Here is a 21,562-nt window from a genome sequence, read left to right on the forward strand (position 1 = left end):
ATTTTTTCCGCTCCAATCTCCATAATTATTTTTTTGTTTTCACCGAGGACCCGACTGTCGCATCTTAACCCTCTGCGATCCAGAAACCCGGTGCAGTAGGAAGAAGTTTACATTATCGCTCTCCCTGTCTCTGTCGCGTTTGTCCTGCCCAGGGAGACCAGTTCTTGACTTCGTTACATACACATGACATAGTCCCCTGTAAGCCAGCAATTGTTCACAGTGGAAGAGGGAAGAAGTCTCACGACTTAAGCTAACAATACCAGTCGCAGGCAAGCGAACGAGAGAGCGAACATGGCGCCCTCAGCGACAAGCACCGAGTGGGATCACCAATACAATACCGTTCGTCGCGAGAACCTCTTTCGCAACCCTCCGAAGGATCACACGGCCTATCCTGCCCTGCAAGAGGCTGTAAGCCCTCACATCGACTCCTTCAATGCCTTGTTCACCAGCGACGACAAGAGCCTCCTCGCTCGAGGCATAGAGGATATTGGCACAAAGACATACCTCGATGGCGACGACAGGGCTGGCCTCGAAGGCAAGAACCGCCTGTCCGTACGGATCAAGAGTGTAGCGTTGCAAAAGTCCCAGCTACCCCCCTCCAATAAGTTCGCCAGAAATCGTGAAATTCTGCCCTCCGAATGTAGAGAACGCCATTCGACGTACCGAGGCAGGCTATCCGCCACCTTTGAGTACAGGGTCAATGGTGGTGATCCGAAAGAATTTGTGCGCGAGCTTGGACAGGTGCCAATCATGGTCAAGGTAAGCGCTTCTGTGCACCAATTGCAAGACTGACGGCGGGGTGCTAATGAGTGATTCGCAGTCCAACAGATGCCACTTGGAGGGCAACTCTCCGGCTCAATTGGTGCAGAGAAAGGAGGAATCCGAAGAATTGGGCGGCTACTTTATTGTCAACGGTATCGAGAAGATTATCCGACTGCTGCAAGTCAACCGAAGGAATTTCCCCATGGCGATCAACCGACCGAGTTTCCAAAACCGAGGCCAAGGCTACACCCCGTACGGTATCATCGTCCGATCGGTCAGGCCCGATGAGACATCTCAGACCAACGTTCTGCACTACCTGAGCGACGGCAACATGACGTTCCGCTTCTCCTGGAAGAAGAATGAGTACCTTGTACCAGTGATGATGGTCCTCAAGGCTCTCGTCGACACAAACGACCGTGACATCTTCGAAGGACTGATTGGTCTCTCCAACACGAAGTCGGCCAAGAATAGTTTCTTGACGGACCGTGTCGAGCTGCTGCTTCGAACTTACAAGTCATACGGACTCTACAGCAAGACCGAGACGAGAGCCTACCTGGGAGAGAAGTTCCGCGTGGTGATGGGTGTACCTGACACCATGTCCAACTACGATGTTGGCACCGAGTTCCTACGCAAGGTTGTCCTTGTTCACCTTGGTAACATCAACGTCACCGAGAAGGAGGACAACGATAAGTTCAAGATGCTCTTGTTCATGATCAGAAAGCTGTATGCTCTCGTGGCAGGCGACTGCGCTGTCGACAACCCTGATGCTGTCCAAAACCAGGAAGTCCTTCTTGGCGGTTTCCTGTACGGCATGATTATCAAGGAGCGCCTTGAGGAGTTCCTATCGACTGCTGTCAGATTATCTCTTCGCGAATGGACCAGAAAGCACCCAGCCACGCCCTTCACATCGCAGGACTTCGCCAAGGAGTTCCCTGCCAACATCTTCAGACACGCCAACGAGAACCTTGGAAACGGCCTGGAATATTTCCTTTCCACAGGTAACCTGACCAGTCCCTCTGGTCTTGATTTGCAACAAACAGCCGGTTTCACCGTTGTAGCGGAAAAGCTCAACTTCCTCCGTTTCATCAGTCACTTCCGAATGATCCACAGAGGTGCCTTCTTTGCCGAGTTGAAGACAACTACGGTCCGAAAGCTGTTGCCCGAGTCTTGGGGTTTCCTGTGCCCCGTACACACTCCTGATGGTTCGCCTTGCGGTTTGCTTAACCATCTGGCTCACAAGTGTAAGATCATGACCGAATCCGTCGACGCCTCCAAGATTCCCGGCCTCGTAGCAGAGTTGGGAGCTGTGGAGACGTCTTCTGCGGCTACAGACGAAAGCGTTGTCATCATGCTTGACGGTAAACTCATCGGCTTCTGCGCACCTCGTGAATCTCTCAGAATCGCAGACACTCTCCGTTTCTGGAAGGTTGAGGGAACTCACGGTGTCCCTCTTCAACTGGAAATCGGATACGTCCCTCCTTCAAACGGCGGCTCCTATCCTGGTATCTACTTATCTTCTGCGCCTGCGCGGATGGTCAGACCCGTGAAGTATCTTCCTCTTGATAAGGTAGACTTCGTCGGGCCCTACGAGCAACCATACATGTCCATCGCCGTTGTTGAGAACGAAATCGTGTCAGGCGAGTCGACGCACGTGGAGGAGACCCCAACCAACATGCTCTCCATTCTTGCCAACATGACGCCCTTCTCAGACTTCAACCAGTCCCCCAGAAACATGTACCAATGTCAGATGGGTAAGCAAACCATGGGAACACCGGCAACGGCTCTTCGGCACCGAACGGACAACAAGATGTACAGAATTCAGAGTGGCCAGACACCGGTCGTACGATCGCCTCTACACAACGCTTATGGATTCGACAACTTCCCCAATGGCTTCAACGCCGTTGTAGCGGTTATCTCATACACTGGCTACGACATGGACGACGCCATGATTCTGAACAAGTCGGCACACGAAAGAGGATTCGGCCACGGTACTATCTACAAGACAAAGAAGGTCTCGCTGAAGGAAGAACAGAGAACGCGAGCCACCAAAAACATCACCAAGCTCTTCGGTTTCGCCCCCGGCGGTTTTGTCAAGGGGTTCTACCGTGGCCTGCTTGATGAGGATGGATTGCCCTACGTTGGACGGATGGTCCAAGAAGGAGATGTGCTCTGCGCATGGCACACGGTCTCAGCAGACTACAGCGGCAAGCTGATCAACCTGGATGGACAGACACATTACGAAAAGTACAAGGAGTCTGAGACTGCCTTTGTCGAGGAAGTACGTGTGCTCGGTAGCGAGTCGGGCAATGAGCCTGCCCAGACGATCTCCATCAAGCTCAGAGTTCCCCGATCCCCGGTCATCGGTGACAAGTTCTCTTCTCGTCACGGACAGAAGGGTGTTGCTTCCCAGAAATGGCCCGCTGTCGACATGCCTTTCTCCGAGTCTGGTATCCAGCCCGATATCATCATCAACCCTCACGCTTTCCCTTCTCGTATGACAATCGGTATGTTCGTCGAGTCACTGGCTGGAAAGGCCGGCGCTCTCCACGGATTGGCACAAGACTGCACGCCCTTCAAGTTTAATGAGGAGAACACCGCCGGTGACTACTTTGGTCATCAGCTGATGAAGGCCGGGTACAATTACCATGGCAACGAGCCCATGTACTCTGGTATCACGGGAGAGGAACTGGCCGCCGATATTTACGTCGGTGTCGTCTACTACCAGCGTTTGCGTCACATGGTCAACGACAAGTACCAAGTGCGAACGACGGGACCAGTCGTGCCGACAACCGGCCAGCCCATCAAGGGTAGAAAGCGTGGTGGTGGTATTCGTGTGGGAGAGATGGAGCGTGACGCGCTGCTCGCTCATGGTACGGCCTTCCTGCTTCAGGATCGTCTGCTCAACTGTTCCGATTACACGCGATCCTGGATCTGCCGAAGCTGTGGTTCGTTCCTCTCAGTTCAACCAACCGTGTCACCATTTGTGGGTAAGAAGAAGCAGGTCACGACAGTGCGTTGCAGAAACTGCGCGACCCGCCTCGACGCCGGCGACGCGGAGAGCGCCGCCAAGGTGGAGGGAGAGATCTGGGAGGACGGCCAGGGCAACCAATGGGTCGGAGGCGAGAACACGACGGTTGTCGTTGTTCCGGGTGCGCTCAAGTTCCTGGATGTGGAGTTGGCGGCTATGGGTGTCAAGCTGAAGTACCGCATCGACTCCAAGGACGCGCCTCGCAAGGGCCCCTTGAAGCCCATGAAATCATTACCTTAAGAGGCTTAGATCGACGGCGTTTCGGTAGACAAAAGATGTATTCCACCTTGTACATAAATTATGACTTCTTAATGGACAGAGGTTCACAACGCTTGCCCAAGTGCTTCTCGCCAATCAGTGATAGTTTCTTCTTATTAAGCTCCCATGTTTGGGTTGACCCCCTAGACTGAGTCTCAGCTTCGCCTTCAAGACTTCAAGCCGAAGTCCGAGGGCTTGACAAACGACATAGGTGGTGCGAGCGTAGACTACGTAACATCAGCATGTGTAGAGCAGTCACAATCAGATGCTGAACCGTTTGTCTTATGTAGGATACCGAATCAACAAACAATCATTTGGGCGGACATCGCACAGACAATGTCGGCAGCCGCCTTGTGCAGAGTTTGACAGTCGACTGGCGGCACGGATCTGAGGAATATCTCTGCACTTCCGTCAACCATGGTACAGACTTGAACTAGCAAACTCGTGGCGTACCTGAGAGGCCTCGTGGTATCCAAGGTAGTTGGTGGTGGTCCCTCGTAGCTGTTCAGGCTTTCCTTTCTTGGTCGTTCCAGACCCGACGTATGACGGGAAGCTGCTGTAGCTCACTTGCAGGGTGACTTGATATAGAAATGCCACAGCCGCTGTGAGCAACCAAGATGTCTGAGATTGAGTCAGTGAAATCTTCATACCGGTCTGGCTTCGTTTATCTGCATCTATGCTGAGCTTTCTTGCTCTGGCTGAATAGTTTCACCTGGCTTGATGTGCCACAGCGCCCTGGTCTCTCAGCTATTGTTGTTGACGGATGCCTTCCGACTTGTGCTTGATTACAAAGCAATGCACGATGGTGATACTTCTTGGAACATTGAGAGAAGGTAAGCCATGTCGCATTGTTGTAGTTGGGCAGGAAGGTACGGCACGTTTCGTGCCCGCAACATACCGAGAGCCAAACCCTGTGCCCTCCACTTCAGTCTACTGCTGCTCTCACCAGTACCTACCTAGATGGTGACGCTCCTCTTTCCTCTAACGACTTGGGATTGAACCATGCAGATTTACTTTGTCTCGACGCCTTCCTGATTAATTATTTCCCGGAATCTAGAGACTGTCATCGGGAACCAGGAAGTTAATTACGCAAGCACCGTACCATTGCGGCTATGCGGCATGCCACTCGCATCCTGTTTGCCTTCTGTAACTGCCTTGAGGTGTGTTTCAGTCCAGAGTGCGTTATATTGGCACGATAAAAATCGTTCGACTCGCCCTTTTCAAATTTCTCTCGGGCAGGTTACCTATTTCCGACACAATTTGGTCGTCGAGACCGGCACTCATCAACATCCAAACAATCCCGGAATTTTGAACACGATCATCTTGCTGTCATCGTCACACCTGGTTTCCTTCTTTAAGGCAATCTGGCTGTGCCGAAATTTTGACCGACCTGGACAGCTATTACTACGACCGTCTGACATCCAACACGTCTCCATACCATCCTATGAGAACACCAACATACATTGTCCTTGTCAACCTTCTCATACTCTTGACTTTGGCCGAGTCGACTGCAATAACAGCGGCGCAGAACACGCGTTCCGTTGCGCCATGCTTCTATGTCTTGTGTTCCTCGCTACTGCCGCAATGGCCATACCATCCCCGTCGGCCTACGACTATGGCTTCGACGCGGCGAAGATGGTCAAGCGCCAGACGCAGGATCCAATTATTGTCACCAAACTACCTTCCATCAACGGAACTATTCCTAACCGCCCCGACATCAGAGAGTTGAAGGAGAACCCTTTCAAGTGGAATCTCTTCCTCCTCGCGTCAAGCATGTTTCAGTTCACGAATCAAAGCGAACAGCTGTCGTGGTATCAGATCGCAGGTAAAAATAAGTGGCCACTATCGCGTCGATTGGCTTTCTGATAGACAGCAGGTATCCACGGCGTTCCTTTCGTGCCCTGGAATGGCGTATCCGGCGTACCGGGAGGCGAAGAAAGGGGCTACTGCACCCACATGTCCATTCTCTTCCCATCGTGGCATCGCGTGTATCTTGCTTTGTACGAGGTTAGATCCCATGAAGTTGTGACGCCACCTGCAAAGTCACTAACATTGTAGTAGCAAATTCTCTTCCAACTCGTGCAGCTGATTGCCTCATGGTTCCCAGACCCCACGGAACGAGCTTACTACCAAGACGCTGCGATAGACTTCCGGATTCCATACTGGGACTGGGCCACTACACCGCCGCTCGGAGAAAGCGTCTACTTAACTGAATTTGAGCAGCCTGCAATTCAATTGTATGGTCCCAACGGATGGCAGACCATTGCCAACCCATTATACAGCTACAAATTCCGGCCGCTGGACCCGCAGGTTTTCTCCCAAGGCGATGTAAGTAGTGAAACCCACTTGATCAAAGAGTAGAAACCTGATAGCACAAGTTTCCCCATTGGACAGAAACAATGAGAGCTCCTTTCGAGACAACGGACAACCAAAGCATAGCGCACTCGATCGAGCATGCCAGGCCTGCACTCCAGCAACGACTCTATACTCTCCTTTCCAATTACAAGGATTTTGAACCCTTCAGCAACAAATATTGGGGGACGGCGTCGAATCAGACGCAATACGACTCGGTGGAGGCCTTACACGATGCCATGCACGTGTTGGTGGGTGACCGTGGCCATCTGTATTACATTCAGTATTCGGCATTCGATCCGGTGTTCTTCTTGCACCATACTATGGTGGAACGAATAGTCGCCATGTGGCAAGTTCTGTATCCTACCGCCTGGGTCACATCCCAAGTCGCAATGGAGCCTTCCTTCACCATGCCGTCAGGGACCGTTCAAAATTGGCTCACGGAACTCAAGCCGTTCTATGCGGACGCCAATGGCACCTTTTGGAACTCGGCAATGGCCAGAGACACCACAGCCTTCGGATATTCGTACGCGGAAACAAATCCGAGTCTGGGAATCCACAAGTCTGAAGAACAAGCTCACCTCATAGCAACTATCAACAAGCTATACGGCTCGTCTAGTCCCTCGGGTCTGGCCTGGAAGCAACGGAGGGCAACGTCCAAAAGGGAACGGGGCCCGCTATCCCAAGTTCGAAAAGGAACTACTTCGAAGCATGTGCTAGACTTTTCACGAGATCCTGACTTTCAGACCAAAGTAGCGACTGAGGACGACATGTACACCGAATGGATTGCCAATGTTCACGTTCAGAATGGGGCATTGAATGGCTCGTTTGCAATCCATTTCTTCCTGGGTGAAGTCCCCGAGGAGCCCACTGCTTGGGCATCTGCACCGAACCTTATCGGATCAATGAGCGTATTTGCGATGAAGAACATGGGTCCAGGTAACCATGTATCCGGGACAGTTCCTCTGACCTCGGCCTTGGTGCACATGGTTTCGGCGCAAACTATCTCTGGGCTCGAACCCGATGAGATCGTACCGTACCTTGTGAAACATCTCCAAGTCCGGGTTCTCGGAGAAGGGTCGAGTGAAGTTGAGGCAAGGACGATAGACAGCCTACACATCCAGATCGCAAGCGCTCGTGTTCAAGCATCTAGGAACGAGTGTGAACTTCCAAAATGGGGTCCTATGGTGGAGAGGTTTGTGCTGAGCCTCGGCTGATGTCGTCTCTGCGTTACCATTGGGAAAAGACTAAGTTACGGGAATATTTTCCTGGATCCATTGATTAGAAGACTTAGAAATAGCTGCTTTTTAACGTGTAATTTGCTTTCGCCTTTCCGCCATTAAGTTGACATGATGAGAGGTGAAGCCGACAGTCACGTGGGCCTAGTTGATGTGACTCAGGTACCCTCACGACTCACATTGAGCGTAGCCCCACTTCCCAGAAACGGGATAGCAGCTTTTCCGAAGCTTCAGCCTTCCGTCACCCAGGACTGCCAACCTCAGTCGTGAGGTCTCGCATCCAGCCGCCTTTCCATTTGACGAACGACATCCTCAACGCACGAACGCCGCCGCCGCCAAAATGAAACTCGTCAGGTACGCGCAATTGATCGCTCTTTACCTCCTTTTGCCGTCAATCTGTGTGCTGAGCTTTCCTTCTCAGAGATGCAGAAGGTCGCTCGCCGTAAAACGAGGCCAAAATAAAGCTGACCAGAACTTCCAACAATTAGATTTTTGATGAAATGCGCCAATGAGACGGTGACAATCGAACTCAAGAATGGTTAGTAGACTCTTGCCCTTCTTTCCCACCGCTCTAAAAAGTTGCGCAAAGCGCTGCACATCGTTTGCCAGACCGAATACTAACGCGTACAGGCACCATCGTCCACGGCACCATCACCTCGGTCTCGCCGCAGATGAACACGGCGCTGCGCACAGTCAAGATGACACCGCGGGGCCAGGACGCCGTTTCGCTCGATACCATGAACATCCGCGGCTCGACCATCCGATACTTCATCCTGCCCGACTCGCTGCCGCTCGACACACTGCTCATCGACGACCAACCGAAGCCCAAGAACAAGGCGCGCAAGGAGGCGGAGCGCGGCGGCCCTGTCCGCGGAGGAAGAGGCGGCCCCAGAGGAAGAGGCCGTGGTCGGGGACGCGGTCGCGGACGTGGTTGAACTGAGGTTAATGGGACAAAATGAAGACGCGCTGTTTTTTTTCGACGAGGGCCGACCGTCGACACCTGTTGTTCTTGGTTTACTGGAACGACACCGACAATTTTGATGGGCGCCGAGAAAGATTTCCTCGCTCAAGGAAAGAAAGACGGAAATGGTCGCTTGTGAATCATGAAGAAACTCTTCACGGGGGTACATATCTATGCCCAACCCCCTTAGGGACGACGGACCGTCGATGAACTTTTTTTTTATTTTACAGTTTGGGCCTCGAGCTTGAAAAAGAAGGGTACCCCTACACATTGAGACCAACCGGATGCTATTCAGGCGTTGGGGGTGGTTAGGAAATAAAAAAGACTACAATTCCAGTAAAATGAACTACACGTCTCCCAACTGGGTGTGCCATGAGGCTGGTTTGCAAGCACAATCATGCGGCCGAAGTAAAGACGCGTACATGTCAACGACTGGTCAAGATGAAAAGATCCACTATTGTTCACGTTTCTACGTAGAGTGTTCCTCCGTCTCCCTCCACACCCTAATGATCTGTAACTTCTCCCACCCAGCCTTCTTTCCGCTCTCCCCGACCGTGACAGCCCTCCACCCGCCTCCGAACCCTTCAATCCGGCCCTTGACCTCGTCCGGCTTGTTCTGCGCACACAACAGGATGTAAGCGCACCCCCTCGGGCTCAAGACCTCAGGCAACGCCTCAATCAACCGATCCGTCGTCTCCATACCGTCCCGCCCGCCCGCGTACGACAGCGAAAGCAGGTACGAGTCCTCGTCAAAAGTCGTCTTTGTGCCGGCGCTCGCGACGAGCGTGGCCGAGGACTGCGTGGGGAGCTCCGGGGACGGGACGTAGGGCGGGTTGAAGACGAGGACGTCGACGCTGCCCTGGCGTAGAGGGGTCGTGAGGTCGCCCAGGGAGGCGCCAAGCCAGAGGGGGGAAGGGGAGGCCGTGGACGGGTTGTCGGCGACGGCGCGGCGGACGGTGGATGTTGTGGCGTGGCAGGCGTGGCCGTTTAGGTCGATGCCTGCGGTGAGGACGGTGGGTGTGCCGAAGAGGGTTGCTGCGTGGGCGGCGAGGAAGGCTATTACGACGCCGGAGCCGGTGCCGATTTCGACTACTAGTGGGACTGCTGGCCTTGACTTTGGTGATGGTGATGGTGGCGAGGGTGATGTCTCGCTGCCGAAGCGTGATGTGAGGAATGAGGTCTCGGATGAGGCTGACAGGGTGTCTAGGAGGAGGTACGAGTCCTCTGCCGGCTCGTACACACGCTCAAATGGGACGTGGGAGGTATCTGGTGTGGGCAGCATGATGGATGAGGCCTATGAGGGGTGTGTAAGTCTCACTGAGGTTGATGCCAAGGGTTAGGAATTCTTACAAGCTGTGGTTGGGTTTTGATGTTGTGAAGTGGTCTCAAAATGCAAGGTTTCTGTGCTGATTCCGTTAATGCTTCTTCAGTACTCGGCTTTGTGAAGGGCCTTGCTGGTTTGAGACTCGATAGACGATGGCTCGATGGAAAAATTCATGTGAGAAGACTTAAAATCTGAGATACTTCTGTCGGACGAAATTTGTGGGGTTCATATCACTCACACCAACCACAGAACAAAATCACGATTCATCCACCTGCGTTATAATACGTTTATGGTCACCCAGAATATTTGTCAAAATGTACATAATTTGAATTGATGTTAATATAATCATGAAGAATTCATAAATCTTGAATGATAACTACAAAATGATGTATGCTTGCTCAAAAACCCAACATGTCTAGTCGATGATACCATCGGGTAAGAAGCTGACATAGTCCAAAGGAGCGACCTCAGGCCCGTCAGGTGTGCCAACAATCTTAAGCGTATCGCCCTTGGTAACCTTGACACCGGGGAAGTTAACACGGATGGCAGAGTGTCCATCCAAGAACTCGGACGGCCAGTGGCCCAGCTTCTCTTCGCTGTTACCTCTCCACTGACCGACGACAACGTCGTTAATGTACGCAACGTACGAGCACTTTCCTCGAATGACGTCAAAGTAGTTGACGGCAAGGGTGTACGTTCCGGTCTCGAACTCGACCGTGGCGGACGCCGTTCCGGCCGTCGTGTTGGAGCTCGTCACGATGGCCTTGTAACCCGACGCCGCCTCAAATGGGTCTACGTCGACGACCTTGTACCCGTCCAGCGTCATGTGCTCGGCCTCGATGCGGTACTTGTAGTTGCCAACGCGTCCCGCCTCGTCGGGGATGCTCGACTTGTTCCAGTAAAAGTTGTTGATGGAGTCGCGCCAGACGAGCGAGTGGCCGGCCTGGTACTTGAGCTTGAACAGCACGTGCTCGTAGCGCTCCTCGTCGACAAGGCCCTTGAGGGACTCCCACTGCGGCACAAACGTCTGCGCCGTGGCCGATCCGTCGTAGTGCGCGTCGTAAAAGTGCTGGATGACCGTCTTGCCGCTCTTCAACTTGTGTGTATAAGGCACGTGGTGGAACCAGAGGAGCAGGTCGTCGGGGGTCGTCTCGATCTCCTCGTACATGGCCGCCACCTCGGGAGGGTACTGCCCTGCGTTTCTCGTGCCGTTCTTGACGGTACGGTCCATGCCGATACTGTCTCCGTCTGCTCTGGTCCACTGACCCCAGCTGTTGCCGTCTTGGCTGCGGGGGCTGAATTTGGAGTCAGTCACGAAATACAAGTTTGAGTGTGTCGTCTTGCTTACCTAGGACCGTAATGGGCGTAGAGGATATCAGTCAATGTCTGGATGCCCAAGTTGCCGCTGTAGCTCTCGTAGGCAGGCCAGCTTTCCATGGACATCTTGGTAATGGTATCGACGATCTTGCGGTCAACGCCGAATGTCAGACGGGTCCAGTCTTGGACAATGGTAACAACGTCGTCAGCGGGGTTCCACGCAAGTCTGCCGTAGGCGTAGAGGTTGGACATGGCCAGATGGCTTCCAAGCCATGTCGAGTTCGCGCCTACGTTGATGACACCAGCATAGCCGCCGAGAGGCCTGTTGAGGCGCTTGCCAGACAGAATGTCACTGACAACAGACGGCTGGCCGTCAATGCGCAAGTCAAAGTCGAGGATCGTCTTCCAGAGAGGAGGGAGGTAGACCAAGTGGTCCTGCTGGCCGAGGTACTCCTGAGAGATTTGCAGCTCGATAGCCATGCTCGTGTTCTTCAAGTTGGCAAACAGGGGCGACACGGGTTCCCGGACCTGGAAGTCAATGGCGCCGTATTTGATCTGGACAATGACGTTGTCGTCAAACTGGCCGTCGAGGTGCTTGAAGAATTCGACCTGGGCGTTGGCGCGATCAGCACGCCAGTCGGACTGATTCAGCGTGAGATGGTCGTAGACAAAGGCCCTGAACATGACGATGCCCTTCTTGGAGCCGTGGTTCTTGAGCTCCCTGGCGAAGAGGTTGGCGCCATCTGCCAGCGTCCTATTGTAGGTCAGAGGGCCGGGCTGACCCTCTGAGTTGGCCTTGACCAGGTATCCGGCCATATCGGGAATGCGCGCGTAGAGCTCATCGGTGATATTTCCCCACCAGGCAATAACGGTCTCGTCCAGGGGGTCGAAGGTGGAAAGATTGCCGTATGTCTGGGGTGAGGCGAAGTTGAGGGAGATGCCCACCTGAACACCCCATGGCCTGAACGCGTCGGCAATCCTCTTCAACCCGTCCATGTTCTCGGGGGAGAGGAGGATGGCATTGGCGTTGACGTTATTGACGATGATGCCGTTGATTCTGGCGGAGGCCAGTAGACGGCCGTACTGGGAGACGCGGGTCATGTCGGTGACGACCTTGAGGTTCTCGAAGAAGATGGAAACACCTCCGTACTACTCAAGTCAGACATGTTCGTATTCAGTCGCGGGTTGAGGAGGAGGAGGGAAGATTGCTTACACCACGCTCAATGCTGCCATGAGTTCCTGTGCCATCCATGTTGTCCCATTGGTTTGCCCATCTGACAGGAGCAGAAGGGTTTGTCGCATAAGTCACCTCGGTGAAGTTACCCTGGGCCAACAGGCTAAGGTACTCAAAAGTACCGTAGAGAGCGCCCCTCTCGTTCTGTCCCAGAATCTTGACACCATCACCCTTGACACTAAGCCAGAAGCCATCCTCAATGAGGTCCGCTTGAACACCGTCACTTCCACAAGCAGCAACGTAATCATCGACAGTAGCAATGACAACGGAAGCAGCAGCACAGGCATCCTGGCTGACAGAGACGTCTTTACCGAGGATGCCTCGGTAACCCTTGGTCAATTCGGACAAGGCAGAAGCAATTGGGCCGTTTTCTGTCGCATTGAGGCCGATGACGGTAGAGGGAAGGGATTCGGCGACGCCGGAAGAGTTGCAGTCTGGAAGCCGAGCGTAACGCAACCAGCCGTCGAGGCCGTCCTCTGCGGCAACGAGGCCGAGAGAGGCGAGGAAAAGAAGCTTCCACATGACGTGCAGTCGGCGGAAAGAGGTGCTGCTGGCGAGAAGAACCAGTTGGAGAGGAGCACTTGTTCCAAAAGGCCCGTTACATGGTAGGATCGGGGATGCGCGAGTTTATAAGAAGAAGCGCTGGTTCGTTCATCGACACGCGAGCCTCACTTGGGGTGGGATTCCCAGATCTGCGGGACTCGCAGGACCAGGAACAGGAAAACATTATTTTTCCCACAACCAGGCCTTGTCAAGTCCGAAGTCTCCAAGGGTTCCCGGGTCCCAATGCAACCGGCCGACAGCGGTGATGAGCAGATGGGGTTGACTATTGTATTCAGGCTAAAAGGAAAGCCGACATATTCATCCATGGCTTGGGTGTGGGGAAGCTCTGGGGGAGCCCATCGACGTCGGGCTACCAATCTAACGTCTTCCCGAACGACTTCAATGGATCCTTCGACAATGTGACCCCTTTTATCTTGAGTCTAAACAGCGACATGCGGAGAAATTGGCACTAGCGGAGAGAACCTTGACTGGGGGGCAGGAATTATCATTGGATTTCGGGCTTGGAAAGGGGAACTCGTCCCTGTGTTGAGATACAGGAAACCAACCTTAGGAAGGTTTCCCTGGCCAATCTAAGGTGCCTGACATGACTTATATCTCGTCGTACCAGGAGGACAAAGACAACGGTGTAGTTTCCCTCAAAACAAATGGACCATGGTTGAGTTATAGCAAGTGAGCGAAGAAACGTCTGATGTTCACATTTCTCCGCATGGCGGAGAGAGAGAGGAAAGCGTGGGGAGAATCGGGGAAAGGAGGGTGGGGAGAGGAGACGGTAGGTAAATTTTCGAAAAGAAGCCCAAAAAGAGGGGGGAAAAGCAGCTCCCAGGTTCGGCCGGCACTGCTTCAGGTATCCATGTTCCGTGGATGACTTCACCGGCTCGGGTTGCCCTTGCTTCTTTTTTCCAGCTCTTTCCTCTAGGACTGATAAATTCTTAGGGAGTAATTCACCAGCTCGGGCCTGCAATTTTACTCCTCTCTATGCGGTAGAAACGTTAATTTCATGACTCAAGTCAACATGAGAAAGTTGTTAGTGATCATTGACTATTACGCAACAAGGCCGTAGGAGGATAATTCCAGCGTGTGCTACTGTTTATTGTTCCCCTTTTGAAGGTTCCTAGTCAGTCAGTCGACTTCGGCAGAGCTACCCCGACCCCGAAAACCCCAACGGCCCAGCTTCAATAACCTCGCCTTTTCTTCTTTTGCTCGTCCCCCCCCGCGCCAATGCCCTCTCTCCTCGGTTGTCAAAATCGAACCACGCAGACAAAACTTCCTGGTGCTTTCAACACCCATCAGCTAGAATCGTCATCGCGTCTTGGCCCTGGATAAATACACGTTAGCCCCAGCACTAACTCATCTGCGCCTCAGCCTGCACCCCCCGGTCACCAGCTTCACTTACCCAGCTTGGCAATTCCATCCACCGCACACCTCGACCCTCCCACGTGCCTCCTTCGTCTCTGCACTTTTCGCCTTCATGATATCCGTAAATTCCACCGTCTTCACATGACAGCGCAGCAGGCAACCTCAATCCCCGCGTCCTGCTTACTCGGCCCCGCCCCGATCTTGATGCCGTGCGAGATCTTCTTGATCACTCGCGCCTGGTTCCGGTCGTAGAGTCCGTACAGGTCGTGCGTCGGACACGGCCGCTTGTCCGCCATCTGGAGCCGCAGAGGCTTCTTCGCGATGCCGCTGCCGAATTGTCCGCAAGTCGTGTAGCCCATGCCGGGGCCGCATTGTACGGCGATCTCGCCCCAGACGCAGTTGCACTTGACGTGCTTATAGATGAAGACTTCGCACATCTTTTTCTCTTTGCAAGCGTTTTGATGTGGCAATGGAACGATGACGTCGAAAAAAAAAGTCTTGCTTGTGCAGTTCTTAGTCTTGACTGCTGTGGAACGAAGGGTACCTGGGAGGTGTGGGCTAAAGGTGAAGTTTGGGAAGGTGGATGGTAGGTAGACGCTACTTCCAACTTCAGATTACAGACACGAGATATCCCCAATGTGCTGTTCACTCATGAGTAGCCTTGCCTTTGAAGATACCTGATTCAATACTTTTAGGCATGCTTTCTACTTATATGAATAACGCCACACGCCAGACCTTTGCACCCCCGCGTCTGCCAATGTTTGCACTACAGTTACGTGGCTAACTGGGTGACTGGGTCAGAGGCGCTTCTCCATCGCGAAGGGTGCTACTCTCCCCAGTACCGAAGCCTCGGTCAGAGTAATCTTCGGCGTCCAGCATGCGCGCCAGTAAGGCTTCGATTCTCAGGGACGTTTGCTCGAGAGAATCTAATCTGCTGCCGACGTCCTGCATATCTTCGCTTCCCGTAAAGGACCCGCGCAACTTGGACGACACGCCCGGGAACATCGAATCTCTCCTAAGAGGCGACTTCTTCCTCATGGTGTCATTCGTAATGGACCGGGTGAATTGTCGCCGGATGAGGTGGTGTGTAAGCTCGTCATCCACCGCAATCTCCTCCTCGACGGACTCGGGCGGTGGCAGGTCGAACACGGCTCTTATGTCGCGGTGGGCCGTTATGCGCCACTTCTCCCAGAACCATTGCTTGACCCTCGGGTACAGCGTCAGGCTGCTGGACTGTTTCTTCTCCGGCTGCGGCGCTGGCCAAAGGATTCTGCGTTCCGCCACCGCGATGATCAGTAGCAGCGGAAGGTTGACTAGCCGAACGCTGGCTACATGTATCTTATGGAACCATCGCGGGGTGAGGATGAACTTGAGCGGAATAAGGATGAAGACGGCTAGAATGTTGAAGGGGGGCTGGTACGCAAAGATGGCATCGCCCTTGACTCCTTCTAGTGTCAAGACAGCCTTGCGGAACATTATCTCTGCAGTCGCGTTCTTAACGATCGTGCTAAATGTATTGGAAAGCATCGAGACAAGGATGGTGAGGAACAAAGTGTTTCCCAGGAAGGCGAAAGCGACCATTAGGACAGGACCTAAGATGGGGTGAAATTGCACCTGGCAAAAACACTATTAAGCTTGAAATTCAATCGAAAATGGGGGAAGAGATAGGGGTTCTTACCGATTCGTTGATGCCCGTCCCGTCAAGACCGAACCAGATCCAGAGCATCCACTTACTGATAGTGCTATAGTTGGGTTAGAAGCTGTAAATGCTCGGCCGGTCCCTAGAGATAACTTACACAGGAGGATGTGCACCTTCACCAAGCCACAGAAGCGACAGTAGAAAGCCGCCGAAGCACCAAGCTGACAGAAACGTAAGAAGGACAAAGTCCGACATCATGGATCGCAAGGAGAGGAAAACCAGATTATCCGATAGCAAGTTGAAGGCAAGACGGGGGACCAGCACCGGGGCACCCATCGCAAGTACGTCGAGAGCTTGTTGTTTTGGAACAAGTTCTCCGACTCGGGCTCCATGGATGCGCAGTACAGCGTATACAATATAGATGCCAATGAAGCCAACATCAAGGAAGGACCACAGATTCTGGGTGTAAACGTGCCTGACTTGTCGTAAGTGACGCTGCTATTTATAATAAGAGATGGGGTTTCTTACCAGCCATGCTCCAAAATAGTAGCAAATTGGTCGAGGGACCATCCAAAGGCATAGACAGCGAAACAACCTTCCAAGACGGTGAAAGTCTCCGGCTTTCGCTCGGCCATAACAAAGAGATAGAGAGCCAGCAGAATCAGGAACTGGAAAACCTCGAGAATGTTCCTGGTACGAGGCACAAGCAGTCGATATTGGTCCAGTAAAGGCCCTTCGCGTGGGTTGTAAAGCGAAATAGGCTTGAGTTTGTAGTGATCTGGAATAATATCCATAAAACTCGAAGGGGTGTAGACAATACGGCCTTCGTAGATGGCATCGACGCTTGAGACCATTGTTAGTGTCTGCTCAGAGCTTTGATCCGCAAGGCGAAAACCTACACTTTCTGGCAAGGAGTCGCACTGAGGAAGTATTTACTCTCAGTTAAGATGGCAACTTCGAGCGAAGGAAGCATGCGGTTGTAACTGCGGTAGGACTCCGTTGAAGCCGCCTCACGAATCCCAGCAGGTGCCATTTGAAAGGGCTCAAAACCGGCAACCAGGATGTGTGCTAGCAGCACTAAACCATCAGGCCCTTCATTGTCTTCGCTGAAGCGTCTCAATATCCGCGTTGCAACCAGCTCGCAGAGAGCTGCGCGACTGTAATTGACATTTTGCCGATTGTTCAAGTGAGATTGCTCATATAAAAACTGAGCGCGGTTCACGAGCAGACAATAAACTGGCGACAGTCAGGTTATCTGCAACAAAACAACTCCGAGCAATCGAGATCGGTCTCGGTTTCTGCGAGAAAGGGGATCGAAGCGAGTGAGGCAGTGAACTTTGAACATACCTATGGAGATGTCGTCGAGCTCATACAGCTTGTCGACGAGCGGGCGGACGACGGCGATGTTGATACGCACATCACGAAGTTGTTCCAAGCTCAGGTAGTCTTCGACAATGGAGATGATGTCTCGTCGTATACGGTGAATATTCGTGTATACTGGCAAGTGACTGTGAGGATTGGTCATGCAGCCATAGAGAGGAACTTGAATCTCAGAGGTGTGACTGGCACGGTTCCGTTGCAGTAGCGGCCGTTCTTCCGGAAGCTGGAGGCGTGCCCGGCGGGTGCGCTCCGACATAGTATGGCCGGGCTGTATCGAGATTCCCTTCGTGATGGTATAAAACGTAGTGTAGGCGACGATGATGCGGCATATGGCTGAAGCTAGGGTCGATAGGACACTCAACGTGTGGACAGAGCTCAGTCGTACGTAATAAGTGAGCTATAGGATGTTTGGCGGAAGAAATCGGCGATGATGGTGAGAAGACGGCGCGAGACACCCGCGTGGAGAGTGGCAAGTTAGGGGCTGCCCCCACGCTCTCGCCTGTCACAATCTGAGTGGGTTGCTCAAGTTGCTAGACAGCCGGGGAGTCAGTTACAGCCAGGAAGTTGCAACACCAACAACAAATCCTAGAGTGGTGGCGGGGAGTTGGTAGCAGGGTGACCGCAAGAGACAACAAATGTTGGCGCCTTACAGATAGCAGAGATGACGCAGATATCGGTAAGGTAGATATTAGATAGGATGCGGATGGAGTAGGACAGGGGACGACACGGCTCTTGGCTCCACGGGGCATGGGGACGCTAAAAGTAGAAGCACATCTGCCTTCAATGCGAGCCTGAGCCCGACAAGGTGGTCTGGGGTAAATAAGGCAAAGAAAGAGTTGCCCGCGCGTCAAGTTTGTGGAATGTGATGCTAAGCCAGAACTAGCATTCATGAAGCGGCAGCGGCGGCACGCAGCAAGTGAAGCATCAACCGCGTCTAATACGGGGCATGCAGACTGCGTATAGTGATGGAGCGAGCCGCAGAAGCAGCAGAGGGAAGAAGATACGCCAGGCCACTACAGAACAGAAGGACAAAGGAGAAGGATAGTACACACTGACTCAGTACCCACGTTGCGACGCGGCAATGTTGCTGTCCCTCCAGTTGTTCAGGAATCTCTGTCTCTGTTCGTCTGGTGTGTGTGATCTCATAAATGACGACACATGCGTTGCGCGAACGCCCGGTTGTGTCCGAACTGTCTTGTCCTCAGCTTCTGCAATGTGCGTTGCAACATTAATTGGATCCGTAATTGATGGGAAAAGAAGACTGAGATAACAAGCACTCGCGCTAGCAAGCCTTCTGGCTCCTACTGAGTAAGGGGGGACGGGAGTTTGAAGTCGTGCACGGTGCCTCTCACCTTGCTTGGGCTGCCAACTTTTGTCGTCCGAGGCAATTCGAGGCTACTCTTTGCTGCAGTTCTTCAGCTCAGGCATGGCACACCTTGCAGCATCCAGCCTGAATCCAAGTGATTGGGCCAAAGATTGAAGTGTCGTACTGGGGCACTGAGCGGTGTGTGTAGTCAGCCCCTCCACGTCCACATCCCACGTCTTCTGGACTTGACGAGTCCAAGAAAAAAGAGCGCTAGCCGCATCAAGCGTCAGAGCTTAGTTGCTTGTATTACATAATGCCAGTCTTGGCCGACGACGCGCACCAAAAAGTTGCTCTGAACAGTGCCCCCTAATGAACTCTGTCTTGCGGTCAGTATTGGCGGGGCTCATATAGCTGTCTTTACATGTTGGAGCTCATCAACGCTCGCGGCGTGGCGGTCGATGCTCTTCAACGATACCCCTTTTATGATTTAGCCGCGGATGCCAATCATATATCGTTTCTCGGACGCTTTCTGAAGCTCTCAATGATGGGGAATATTTGTTCTTTTTTTCATTGTAGGATAAAGTGCGGTAAGCTACGAGTTTCATCATCGATGCTCCCATTCATCCCTCCGTTGCGCATTTCCTATACGCCAGACGTGTCTCATCAATTTTTTAAACCCCAGTCCTGCCCAGTCTTCCGGAAAGAATACTATCATCGGACTATGGAACTCAAAAGCTCATCTTCGTAATCGCTAAACCACTTTACAGGTTGACAGACTTGCGGAAGTTGGCGCCGGCGTAGACGGCGTTCTCGCCAAGCTCCTCCTCGATGCGGAGGATCTGGTTAAGCTTGGCAAGGCGCTCGGAACGGGCCGGGGCACCGGTCTTGATCTGGCCAGCCCGGATACCGACGACAATGTCGGAGATGGTGACATCCTCAGTCTCACCGGAGCGGTGGGAAACCATGACACCCCAGCCGTCGGCGTAAGAGTCCTTGGCGGCCTGGATAGACTCGGTGAGGGTACCGATCTGGTTGACCTTGAGGAGAAGGGCGTTGGCAGCCTTGAGCTCAATGGCCTTCTTGATGCGCAGGGGGTTGGTGACAGTCAAGTCGTCACCAACAATCTGGATATCCTGGGTCTTGTAGAAGTAGCTCCACGCCTCCCAGTCATCCTCAGCGAAGGGGTCCTCAATGCTGACAATGGGGTACTTCTTGGCAAGGTCAGAGTACTGCTGAGCGAGCTGCTCGTATGTGATCCACTTGGTGGGGTCGCTGTCGGGGTTCTTGAAGTCGAGGTCGTACTTCTTGGCGTCCTCCTTGTAGAACTCGCTGGAGGCAACGTCCATGGCGATGTTCATCTGACCAGTGTATCCGGCCTTCTCAATGGCCTCGGCGATGAGCTCGAGGGCCTCCTCGGCAGTCTGGATATCGGGGGCAACACCACCCTCGTCACCGACGTTGCCGGCAGACTGGCCGTACTTCTTCTTGGCCAGACTCTTCAGGATCTGGTAGACCTCGGCACCCTGGCGGAGGGCCTCGGAGAAGGAGGGGGCAGCGCTTCACAGTCGTTAGCTGATGGGAAAAGAAGAGGCTAAAGGGGCCTCGGTACGTGGGTCAACTTACGAAGGAACAATCATGAACTCCTGGAAGGCGAGGCGGCCACCGGCGTGGGAACTGTAGCATGGAGTGAGCAAATATTTGATCACAGTAGCAGCAAGGAATCGCTTACCCTCCGTTGAGGACGTTCATGAAGGGAACGGGAAGGACGTAGGGCTTCTTGGTACCGGCCAAGTCGGAGACGTGGGCGTAGAGAGGGACACCCTTCTCAGCAGCACCAGCCTTGGCGACAGCCAGGGAGACACCGAGAATGGCGTTGGCTCCGAGCTTGGTCTTGTTGGGGGTTCCATCGAGGTCGATGAGGAACTTGTCGACCTTGGTCTGGTCCTTGACATCAAGGTTCTCCTTGATCAGAGCAGGGGCAATGACGGAGTTGACGTTCTCAACAGCCTTGGTGACACCCTTGCCAGCCCACTTGGTCTTGTCACCATCGCGGAGCTCGCAGGCCTCGTGCTGGCCTGTTCATTGGGTATCATCAGCTTCTCGGTACTTTTTATCTCTCGGTAGGGGTAAGATGCGAGGACGAAGACGACGTACCAGTGGAAGCACCGGAGGGGACGATGGCACGGTGAAGGCCTGTCTCGGTGACGACGTCAACCTCGACGGTGGGGTTGCCACGGGAGTCGTAGACGTAGCGAGCGTGGATCTTGGTGATGGCCATGTTGTCTCGTGTGATGGATTTGTTCCTAACGAAGAGAGGGGAGAGAGGTCAGTAGATGGTCGTGGGGGAGGGAAAGGCTTTATATTGGCAGAAGGCAGAAAAGAGACAAGTGGGTGAGTCAACAATGTGATAGGACCGATTGGGGGAAATTGCTAAGCTTGCAAGTGCTCGCTCCTTGACCGGACAGCAAGAATTGCCTCAGGGTGGGATGGCATGGTGGGGTGATTCTTCGGACACAGCTTGCAAGCTCCCAGCTGTTTCCCCAAGGCCATCGCCAGGTGCAGTGGAGTGGAAACGTATGATGAGACAACTTACTTGTGGAGTTTTGATTGATAGAGCCGGAGTAAGACCTCAGCAATTACCTGCGTATGAAGAAAGACGATGAGGTTGAAGTGATGGAAGAAAGGTTGATGGCAACAGAGGCGGGGGTGAGGGACAGCAGGAGCACGGTGGGAGCGGATTGTTTTGGAGGGGTCGTTTCCCTCCTCAGGTAAGGGTAAGGTAGGTAGGTAGGTACCTTCGTTTGCAACCCCACCTGCCCTGCTGCTGCACCGGAGTCCTGGCG

The 21,562-nt window shown here is 53.3% G+C and overlaps 7 protein-coding genes across 7 annotated transcripts; 2 read left to right on the top strand and 5 right to left on the bottom strand.

Annotated features, from left to right (window-relative positions):
- Positions 1–291: 291 nt before the first annotated feature.
- Positions 292–4,030, top strand: ACR2 (DNA-directed RNA polymerase I subunit RPA2; the record flags this gene model as incomplete). The annotated part of the gene is made up of 2 exons (XM_053195178.2): positions 292–759; positions 821–4,030. 2 exons carry the CDS (start codon positions 292–294, stop codon positions 4,028–4,030), a joined length of 3,678 nt encoding a protein of 1,225 aa, XP_053047449.2.
- Positions 4,031–5,632: 1,602 nt separating this feature from the next.
- SNRPD1 (Small nuclear ribonucleoprotein Sm D1) lies at positions 5,633–8,573 on the top strand (the record flags this gene model as incomplete). The annotated part of the gene is made up of 7 exons (XM_065756373.1): positions 5,633–5,873; positions 5,925–6,055; positions 6,134–6,376; positions 6,556–7,086; positions 7,147–7,436; positions 8,127–8,176; positions 8,269–8,573. 7 exons carry the CDS (start codon positions 5,633–5,635, stop codon positions 8,571–8,573), a joined length of 1,791 nt encoding a protein of 596 aa, XP_065614742.1.
- A 495-nt stretch (positions 8,574–9,068) lies between these two features.
- Positions 9,069–9,881, bottom strand: MTQ2 (S-adenosylmethionine-dependent methyltransferase; the record flags this gene model as incomplete). Its single annotated transcript, XM_053195176.1, has 1 exon — positions 9,069–9,881. One exon carries the CDS (start codon positions 9,879–9,881, stop codon positions 9,069–9,071), a length of 813 nt encoding a protein of 270 aa, XP_053047447.1.
- Positions 9,882–10,338: 457 nt separating this feature from the next.
- On the bottom strand, positions 10,339–12,996 carry N0V96_001916 (uncharacterized protein; the record flags this gene model as incomplete). The annotated part of the gene is made up of 3 exons (XM_053195175.2): positions 10,339–11,218; positions 11,272–12,389; positions 12,454–12,996. The coding sequence occupies 3 exons, from the start codon at positions 12,994–12,996 to the stop codon at positions 10,339–10,341; spliced, it is 2,541 nt and encodes an 846-aa protein (XP_053047446.2).
- A 1,535-nt stretch (positions 12,997–14,531) lies between these two features.
- N0V96_001917 (uncharacterized protein) lies at positions 14,532–14,831 on the bottom strand (the record flags this gene model as incomplete). The annotated part of the gene is given in 2 exon segments (XM_065756374.1): positions 14,532–14,807; positions 14,823–14,831. The coding sequence occupies 2 exon segments, from the start codon at positions 14,829–14,831 to the stop codon at positions 14,532–14,534; spliced, it is 285 nt and encodes a 94-aa protein (XP_065614743.1).
- A 343-nt stretch (positions 14,832–15,174) lies between these two features.
- N0V96_001918 (uncharacterized protein) lies at positions 15,175–17,669 on the bottom strand (the record flags this gene model as incomplete). The annotated part of the gene is made up of 6 exons (XM_065756375.1): positions 15,175–16,008; positions 16,073–16,136; positions 16,191–16,508; positions 16,562–16,876; positions 16,933–17,269; positions 17,381–17,669. The coding sequence occupies 6 exons, from the start codon at positions 17,667–17,669 to the stop codon at positions 15,175–15,177; spliced, it is 2,157 nt and encodes a 718-aa protein (XP_065614744.1).
- Positions 17,670–19,480: 1,811 nt separating this feature from the next.
- ENO1 (phosphopyruvate hydratase) lies at positions 19,481–20,997 on the bottom strand (the record flags this gene model as incomplete). Its single annotated transcript, XM_053195171.1, has 4 exons — positions 19,481–20,276; positions 20,343–20,393; positions 20,449–20,794; positions 20,874–20,997. The coding sequence occupies 4 exons, from the start codon at positions 20,995–20,997 to the stop codon at positions 19,481–19,483; spliced, it is 1,317 nt and encodes a 438-aa protein (XP_053047442.1).
- Between the last annotated feature and the right edge of the window lie 565 nt (positions 20,998–21,562).

Source organism: Colletotrichum fioriniae (genome assembly GCF_027942845.1).
Source record: "Colletotrichum fioriniae strain IMI 355084 chromosome Unknown scaffold_2, whole genome shotgun sequence".
In the NCBI taxonomy this organism is placed as follows: Eukaryota; Fungi; Ascomycota; class Sordariomycetes; order Glomerellales; family Glomerellaceae; genus Colletotrichum; species Colletotrichum fioriniae.